The 9,596-nt window shown below is 40.3% G+C and overlaps 2 protein-coding genes across 2 annotated transcripts; both read right to left on the bottom strand.

Moving 5' to 3' along the window:
* Window positions 1–571: 571 nt before the first annotated feature.
* Window positions 572–1,659, bottom strand: apoc1 (apolipoprotein C-I). Its single transcript, XM_008431168.2, has 4 exons — window positions 1,533–1,659; window positions 1,194–1,262; window positions 959–1,091; window positions 572–879 (listed from the first exon to the last, which is right to left on the bottom strand). Exons 2-4 carry the CDS (start codon window positions 1,246–1,248, stop codon window positions 816–818), a joined length of 252 nt encoding a protein of 83 aa, XP_008429390.1. The 5' UTR covers window positions 1,249–1,262; window positions 1,533–1,659; the 3' UTR covers window positions 572–815.
* A 5,721-nt stretch (window positions 1,660–7,380) lies between these two features.
* apoeb (apolipoprotein Eb) lies at window positions 7,381–9,273 on the bottom strand. Its single transcript, XM_008431169.2, has 5 exons — window positions 9,193–9,273; window positions 8,999–9,064; window positions 8,761–8,914; window positions 8,394–8,681; window positions 7,381–8,307 (listed from the first exon to the last, which is right to left on the bottom strand). Exons 2-5 carry the CDS (start codon window positions 9,039–9,041, stop codon window positions 7,995–7,997), a joined length of 798 nt encoding a protein of 265 aa, XP_008429391.1. The 5' UTR covers window positions 9,042–9,064; window positions 9,193–9,273; the 3' UTR covers window positions 7,381–7,994.
* Between the last annotated feature and the right edge of the window lie 323 nt (window positions 9,274–9,596).

The following is a 9,596-nucleotide window of genomic DNA, read 5'->3' as shown; positions in this document are numbered from 1 at the left end:
CATGATCTTTGACTATGTTGCTGTCCTGCTGAAAAAATGCATTTCATGGTGGGGATGATACACTCTGGGTGTTTGTACCTGTATCGTTTTGCATGTAGTTGAAAAAAATGTATTTGAATTTGCTTATTTTCCAGTGGCCAATGGCAAAATGCGAATGGACATCAGTATGTCAGAATTAGAATACGGCTTTCTTTCACAAATTCAGAAACGTTGTCTTTCCTCCGGAGAATTCACACTGAGTGATTATCAACAAAATCTTCAGCTCTGAGAGAAAATATTTGATCACTGTCTTTTATCATCCTATCAAGTCTTTTTTGTTTTTTATATTTGTCTCCTTCTCTTCTTAGAACTAAGTTTTTTAAAAACTAAATTCTTTAAATGTCTCTTTTCTTTTTTTATATATTTCACTGCAGCAATGCAGAAGCAACCAATCTGCTTATTTTAGTTCAAAGTGTCATTTGTTTGCTGACATCATCTGGACTTTTGTTATCAGGCGTCTTGGATAGCTCAGATTGTTCTGTCTGCTCTTGATCATTCAGCTAAATCTGAAGAAACAAAATCCACAAGGGCCTTGTTGTTTGTTTAGAAGTTCTCACTTTATTTGTACAGAAATATAATGATATAACAGAACATTTTATTCCATTCCATGTGTTTTATTGCACTTTTACACAGTTTTCCCAAAAAAAAGATCACAGGCTATAAATTGGCAGAAATAGGTTAGTTTTCATCCATTTTGTTGAGCATCGTGACTTCAGCCTTGAGATGGTGTAGAAGCAAGTCATCTGTCAGCGTGGGCGTTGGGAACAGAGGGCAGGTCATTGACTGGCCATTTCATTTACCTTGGTCTTAATCTTCTGGAACTGCTCTGTGAACCAATTCCTGTGAAGGTTCAAAATGAAATTTGAGTCATGCACTTAAAAAGAAAGAACTTACACACATTTTATGTGTATCGGTCTACCTGGTGCTCACTGCAAATTCACTGGTCGAAATGGTGTCATAATGGGTCTTGGCTTTTTCAGCTACATTCTTGCCGAACTCTGTGAGCTGATCCCCAAAGTTTGAGAACCTTTCTGCAAAGTCATCCTGAGCCTCTGAAAGTCAGTGAAAGCAACAATGACAATGAGAATCTTCATACAAGATGATAGCAGAAAGAAACATGCAAGACTTTTCTGTATGAAAACACTAAGAAGCACCTGTGTATGCGACAAGAGCCAGCAACAGCACGGCAGCTGCAAGATACAGTCTCATCTTGACTTCTTTTCCTAAGGATAGAAAGCAGAAAAATGCTATGAATTGGCATTAAATTGCAAGCATAGATGTTCTTTGAAAAACATTGAAATAGATTGTTTTTCTCCAGCAAGCACATTATTTAATATACAATTAAAGTTTTGCCTTCAAAGAAGTGCAGAACTTTCCAAAAAACAAAAGGTTCAGTATTTTTTTTTTTTTCCTTACCTTCTTATTTACTTATTGTTTTTTCAGCACAAAGTTACAAAAACGTAATTTTTTAAGTGATAAAGTGTAAATCATACCTCTTTTCCGTCTCTGCGCAGAAAAAAAATGGTGTGTCTTGGATGGTCAGAGTGTCCCTGCTTTTTATAAGCCTTCCCCGTTTCAGGAGTGTTATGCAAAACACCAGATTTAGGTCAACACGTAGACGCGATGGCCTTGAGGAATCCCTGCCCATTTCATTGATCTGCACTCATATAATTGCATTAAAAAAGCTCACAGGCGAAACAGGCCTACTGTAAATAAAATGTTGCACAACTGGTGCATATTGATGAAATGATGAACTTAAATCACAAACAATGTCTTGTGATTAAAGGGAGAACGAGAAGAAAAGGGAGTGAAATTTTCATCTGATCCATCAGCAAAAACGTGGTTTGAACAGATAAGCAGGCAGGTGATGCAGACGGACAGAGTTCACTGCTGACAGAAAAACAGACATGAGCTATGTGTGAGCTACTTTGGACCTGGATAGTTGCCCACAGTTAACTCTGTGTCAAAGAAAACTCCACGTAATAACTTGACAAGAGTGTGTTGGAAGGCAACTGGACTTAAATGGTTTAATGTTATATTACACAATGTCACTGTTTGTGTCTTTTATGCACCCATGCTGATTCCAAGAGTGATTCTTTTTAATATGAGAGATTGTTTAAATACACAGCTCAATTTAAGAGGACCTGGGTCCCTGTGATAGAGCCAACCTTGGTGCTCTACACAGAAAAGTTTGTTTTACACATGCAGATTGGAATCAACTCAAAGTATAAACTCAAAGGTTTTAAGGCGATGTCCATCCAAGTAAAAATAGTTATTTCGAAACTAACTTAGTATTTGTCCTTTCATTACAAACCTCCAAACATCTAGAAAGGCCGGCAGCCATTCAAAAAATGTTGCAGTTGCTGTGGTAGACCTGTGTGTGGTGACATCAGGCAGTAAAAACTGAACCGCACCATAAACAAAGGAGACCAGAATGCATTTAGTGCTTGCTTTTGGCACATTTGGCAATTTTGTGATCAATCGTCAGGCTTGTGTTTGTGAAATTATCCTTTTCAAGTAGCATCTATACAAAAATCCAGCAAATTAGACTATATCAAATGCTAAATAAAACAGCTAAATAAAATTACCTGTGATGTTTGGGTATTTTCTATGTCCATTTATCTCCATAATTTATTTAGTACATGAAAGCAAATTTTGTCTCATGGATATGAAGTTTTAAGTGTCTAAATTGTTACATATATCTATGAAATGGGCTTATAAATTGATGAAGGGGCAAGATGACCCAGAACCTATTTTTTGTTGCTTTGGTAGTTTTTCATTTGCCTCTCGAATTAGAAATGTCATTGCAACACTCACTGTCTGGTTCATGCACATCTTCCTTTTTTTTAAAAAAGGAAATGACCAAGACAGAACCACATGCAACTCAGTTTTCCAGTCAGCTTGTGACGTCAAAGAGACGGACAGTCGACGCACTGCAGTAACCCACAATTAAAGCTTTTTATTATACATGGCAAATCAAATGCACAATCTTGACTTTGGCGACAATGGTCATTCTATTGCTAATCACTGCAACCAGGCAGTCCTATTGTTGCGATGTAAAGCCCACAATTTAGGCATTGACATTACGATTAGGGTCCTGAAACCCCAAATTCTCGTCTTTTGTTCAGAAGAGGCCAATTAGGTTAAAGTATGAGTCCTGACCTTGCGTGCATACGAGCCCCTCTTGAATAATTGTAGGAGGCATCGGGTGTTAAAGAGGACGTCTACTGTGCTTCTAATTTGCAATAATGAGCTTAAGAAAGGCCTGTTTTTGCGTTTTACCCAGGCCCCCGTGGAGGCCATTGTTGTGTGCCAGCACTAAAGAGCACTGAAAAACGAAGCGAAGAAAGAGATTTCAAAAGGAGGCAATAGCACCATGGGGATGTTTTAGGAGAGGTTACTAGCAGTCATGGGCTAGTTACCACCTGCTTATTTTGTGCTGTTTTCTTTTCCAGATTGTTGCTGGGCAGTTCTCAAAGTGCAGACACACTATAGGAACAGACTGAGCAGAAGTGCTGAACAAGCAGACCTATTGTGGTTTTCCTGTTTTTACCTTTCATGAGTAATCCTCAAAACAACTGGCAGCTTACTCTAGGAGTTTCACTCTATCTGCCAGAAAATACACACAGCTTCCCTAAAGAGAGTGATTTCATGAGTGATAAACAGCTGCTCATTGTGTTAGTCATTCTTTCACTTTGAACAAAGTGCCCCTTCACACAGAAAGAAACTGTAAACATGTTTTTCATGATCTTGTGAAATGATTTTTCTTAGAAAGAAATCCACTTTTTCTAAATCTGTCCAAAGTTTGTAGTGTTATGTCAGCAGTTTCCCTTATTAATTTTGATACAGTACAAATACAAATTGCTCATGTGTAACAGCACACAGAACTTTTGAAGTTCTGAACTTCAAAAGTTCTGTGTCCTATTCACAAAAGCATCCCGCAAAAGTATTCTGAACCTCGAAACTTTTCACACTTTGTCAATGTCCATAATATTTTCGGGGAGTATTTTTATCTGACACACAAAAAAATTGTGCATTATTGCAAACCAGAAGATAACTGGTTTCAAAACTTTTGATAAAAATATAAAAAGTGATAAATCAATGTATACTTTTTAAGAACAACTTTTTATCGTAAATAAAAGCAATCTATGCAGACTGATCCCAGTCATATTGGATGCACCATCAATTTTTAGGTCACAGAATCTCAATTGAAATTCGGTCTGACACAGTCTAATATCTGGATATGATTTGGTCTGGACCATTCCACTTGTCGCTGCCTGTCCCGGGTCACTGTCCATCTGGAGAATGAACTTGTACCCTGTTTCAAGTCTTTCACAACCTCTAACAGATATTTTAGTTGCCCTGCATTTAACTCCCTCCATGTTCCCATTATTTCTGACCAGCTTCGAAGTCCCTCATAAAGAAAAGTGTCTCCGTTACACTGCCACTGAGATGGTTCACTTTGGAGTGTTTAAGATGATGGTGTTAGTTTTCCTCCACACATCAGATGTTGTGTTTGGACCTAAAGGTTTAAATGTGCCCCTTCTGGCCAAAGTACCTCCTTCCCCATGTTTGTTTTAGATTTTTGCAACATCTCAACAATCTCACCACTCTTGCACAATAAGCTGGAAATCATGTTGATAGAGCCTCCAACCTGCACCAGAGACCTCTGGCCCTACTGCAGACTTATCAAGGCTCTGATTTATGATATTCTTGCCTACCTTCTTATTTTAGGTTGAAGGCAAAGTCTTGGTAGGTACGAGATTGTGCAATAAAGGTTCAAAGTTGATATTTGATATTGCAGAAAGGAATCTGCAATATCCCAAACTATTGGGATATTGTCCAGATTTTTAAAGTGTGTGTAATAGCTGTCCTGCAAATAGATTCTTCCACCAGATCTTGTCTTGTGTACCATAATTTTATGGGAGATTGATCTTACACTGCTCTGTGAGATGTCCAGTGCTTGGATTATTATTGTTTTACAAATTTCTCAACAACTTTTTCCTTGTCTTATTTGCTACGTTCTTTGGTCTCTGAGGCCTTCACAGAACAGATTTAGGGTGCATTCACACCAGCCATGTTTAGTCTGCTTTAATTTAACTCCAGTTTGTTTGCCTTGAATTTGTCGTTCATTTGGCTAGGTGTGATTGAGCTATCAAACTCTGATGCAGATCAAAAAAGCTAACTCTGGTATGCCTACTTCTTGGTTGAAGTGATTTGAATGCATATGTGAATGCTAAGGGGACCATAGACCACTTCAAAAGCAGGAAGTGGATGAAAGTGCACAGAGTTCTGGGTAAATACAACCGAAACAAGCATGTAAGTCTAGAGCACAAGTGTCAAACTCCAGTCCTCAAGGCCCACTGTCCTGCAGTTTTCAGATGTGCCACAGCTACAAAACACTGGAATGAAATGGCTTAATTACCTCCTTCTTGTGTAGATAAGTTCTCCAGCGCCTTGCTAATGACCTAATTATTTTATTAATGTGTGGTGCAGCAGAGGCACATCTAAAAGTTTCGGGACAGCGGCCCTTGAGGACTGGAGTTTGAGACCCCTGGTCTAGCGCTAGCAGAAGAAATGGTTTTACCAACTACAAGAGAAATGTTACAATCGCTATTTTCTGATGTTATTTCATATTTTACTTTGCATTTTGTGAAGAAGAAAGTTTAGCTCATTGTTTTCTTCAGAGGTTTTCGTCTCACTACCTTCAGTGGTTCTTGGTACAACGCTGCCACAAGCAAAGGCAGGGGGATCACGTTTTTCAAAGGGTTCGGTTCGTTTGACAGTGCAGTGTAAAGGCGAACGGCACCAGCTGAAAATGAAACAAATGTGTTTGGTCCTCAATCTTGTCCTGATAGTTTTCACACTTAGTAGTGTACCTGACTATCAGGTGTGAAAACATCCTGGTTAAATTACACACAGACAAACTGTTTAGTATTTGAACAACTTTGAAAACAGCTTTGAAAAGGAACTCGGGTTTTTTTTGTGTTATTTTTTTCTAAGGAGTGTCATAATAAAAGAGTCCAAATATATGCAAAACATTGAAAACTGTTTGCCAGATAATGTAAATTCCCACTCTGGATATTTTAAGGCAATTTGCTGGAACCATGTTTGGAAATTTATGCAAAAGTCAGACACAATGCTTTCATTTCAGTCTTATAAATCAAGTATTTCCCTTTCATGAAGTCTCATTTTCACGTTTTTTTTTTTTCATGAGGCATATAGTTTATCTAACTCTCCAACTAAGAAAACACAGCTGCAAGTTTGTGCAGCATGGATCCGTACACAGGGGGGTGAGAGGACGGATGTTGGTCAGTGAAGGGGGTGAATGGTGTCCCCTACTGGCCTCTGCTCTGAACTTCAAAGGAAAAGCCCTGCTGAGTTTGACAGACATAAAGAGGTTATCAAACTCAGCAGGTGCAAATGCTTATTTTGATGTTATATGCATTCAGCACAGCCGAAGCCAATAAAAAGGCTTGAATATGTGCCAAGACTTTCTCAACACATCCTCTTATGTAACAAATGATCCTGTTCAGGCACAGAAACTTAACGGAAATGTGAAATGGCATGACATGCAGCCATCGATCTCATCCCAAAAATGAACGGGGACATGCATGAGGTCTGTGCGTTTGTTGATCTGAGTGGCACATCTGTTCAAGCCTGCATAAGTCCAGATGAAGCTGGAACTGGTACAATGTCACTGTAAATGGCACAGCTTGTTCCCAAATACCTGCTGGGATTGAGAGAAAGGAATCTGAAAGCAAATATGAACAAGTCTGAACTGGACACAAAAAAGTTGGCTTGAGGATGCAGGGGTGGCACTTAGTGGTAATACAGTTGATTTGTGATTAGATGCAGAAACAGAACAGTAGAGAAGAAAAGCCTTCATTTTGGGCTTTATTCTTGTATTTTATTTTATTTTTTTTTTTGAACTTTTATTTGAACAATTCCTTGACAGAATCCATTCTTATGTATTTATTCTTGTATTTTATGTGAAGATGGTAATACATATCTCGTATCATTTTATCCTGCGGCAAATGTTGAGCAAGAGGTTGGCTAAGATGTGGTGATTCATTTTTTTGGAAGGTCCTTATTGAACTCTGAAATGAAACATTCATCCAGGAAAAAAAGTATTTGTTTGATTGCATTAAAGTTAATTCAGTCACCACAAACTGAGAAAACAAACAGTTGAGCTTGCTTCATTTTATAGTCAAAATACTTTGAAAGTGAGGACATTGAACACTCCTCTGAAGTGAGAGTGTAACTGGATCTATGTCATTTTAAATAATGCATCAGTCTTGAATGTTTAATGAGAGAAACAAGCCATGCAAGTGAAAAACATCTTTTCTGAATTCTTTATTCACTCAAACTTGGAGGTTACACTGACAGAGAGCAGCATTGTGGGCTTACATCATGAAAAAATAACAAAGAATGCTTTCGTAGGAAGTTGTTGCAAAAAGACTGTCAGCTATGCATGAAGTCAGTTTATTGTCCACTCTTCTATGAAGTACAGCAATAACAGAGTTAGATTTTAGCAGTTCTGCCCATGTGCAAAGGAATTAGCAGACGCCTTGCTGTATATGAATCCATCATTTATTCAGTGCATTTATTGAAATGAAAGACAGTTGTGTGTGTTGCATCCAAACCCAGCAACAAAATGTAAAAAGAAAAATCAGGAAAAAAAAACTTTGAATGCAAAACTAATGAGGATAAACAGTAGTAAAGTAGAAAAAGTAACATTAAAAAAATTGCTCTTTTCTGGAAGATATACTCTTGGTGACTGAGATACTTGCATAAAGGGAGTGTAAAGAAAATACAGAAAGGAGATGATCTCCCTTCCCTCTGTTTAAACCCCTCTATCCTGAACATAAGAGCAAAAGAAATATACATCATCAGTAACTTCCATCTTCATTCCTTCCTCTGATATCATTTACAACCTCAATAACCACTTTTCTTTATTCAGTGGCGGTCTCCTTGACCTTCTGCATGACATTCTCGAGGTGCTCGCGGACCTGGGTGGCGTACGGGGAGAGCAGCTCCGTTAGCTCCTCCAGCTTGCTGTCCATGGAGGTGCTCAGCTCCTTCATGCTGCTTTCCAGCTGGGTCTTGATGGTCTGAGCCTGGGTCTCCAGGAGGGTGGAGATGTCCCTCAGCTTCTGAGCGGCGCTCTCTCTGGCCTGCTCCACGTAGGGCTCAACGTTCTCCTTCACGGTGTCTAGGTTCTGGTTGGTGCGGGACTGGATCTCACTCATGTAGGTGGTCACGGTGCTTAGGGAGAGAAAGAAAAGAGGGGAACGTTTAGGTTACACACGAGTGAAAGCTTTATTCAGGCAGATTGCCAAAACCCAACTTACTCTTTGATGTCTTCAGTGTCTTTGGTCAGGCGCTTCCTCAGCTTTGTTGTGTAGGCGGTGATGCGGCCGCGGACGTCATCTGTGTTCGCCTCAACCATGGTCTGGAGCTCGTTCAGGTACTCAGTGCTGCGCTCCTTGGCATCTGTCATGTCTTTCTGCAGTCTGTTAGCCAGAAGCTGGAGATCCTCAGGGATCTGGCCTGGGGAACCTGCGGTGTAGGTGGCCAGCCTGCTGTGGATGCCGTCTCTGTATGTTGTAAGCTCACTCATGGTCTCAGTGATGAGAGTTCTGGAGAAATCAGACCAAACATCAGAATGCTTTGGTCCCAATGGCAGAGAGGAACATGCAATCAGAAGACATCACTCACTCCAAGTTCTTGCTGAGCTCAGGGACTTTGAGGTTCTCCAGGACTCCATCGGCTTGTTGGTTCAGGTCTATGATGTACTGCAGGAATCGTTCCACGCTGTTCTCCACGCGGATCATGGAGGTCTCAGCCTGTCGCACAACACGGCCATTGCAGCCTACAGTGGATATAAACACAACGCATTAATAATTAGAAAAAAAATTGCATTGTGTGTTATGTGGCAAAGCAACACAAAATCTACCAGTGATGACTGCCAGAGCCAGGATCAGAGCTACAGCCTTCATGGTTGCTGAACAGAAAGATACACCTGGAATATAAATAAGAAGTAAAGAAAGTCAGAAACTGGAAAAAGCAGCAGCTAAATTCAACAATTCAGAATCAGATCAAGGCGAACAGCCATTTAAGTATTTTTTATTAGTTTATTGCATCACTCACCTGAGAGGTTGAGCTTCCTTCGTGCTCCCAGGATTGTGGCGGAGGGTTTTTATAGTCCCAGGGTGCCGCTGCTGTTCCGCGTGGAACGGGTGGGGTGAGAGGAGGAGGAGGAGGAGGAGGAGGATGAGGGGGTTGATGGGGTGAGTGATTGCTCACGCTCTCGCTCGCGCGTGCGTTCATGGCGTGATGGTGATTTGTCGGCACAGATCCGCGTGTCCTTGCACGCAGCGTGCCACCACCGACACGGCGTCCGAAGTTCTCAGCAGTTTGCATGGCTGGTTAGAGGCGCTGACCGCGCTGCGTGGCTCTGACACGAAAGCAACAAGGTGAAAGTTAAAACCTGCAGCGGGGTGATTCATTCTTTCTGCGGCGGAATTTTCTGCGTCGCATTTTGTCCTCATAAA

This window comes from Poecilia reticulata, chromosome 16 (assembly GCF_904066995.2).
Source record: "Poecilia reticulata chromosome 16, P_reticulata-male-v2, whole genome shotgun sequence".
NCBI lineage: Eukaryota > Metazoa > Chordata > Actinopteri > Cyprinodontiformes > Poeciliidae > Poecilia > Poecilia reticulata.
Note: the sequence above shows the minus strand (reverse complement) of the source record. Positions and strands in the feature narration are given on the sequence as shown.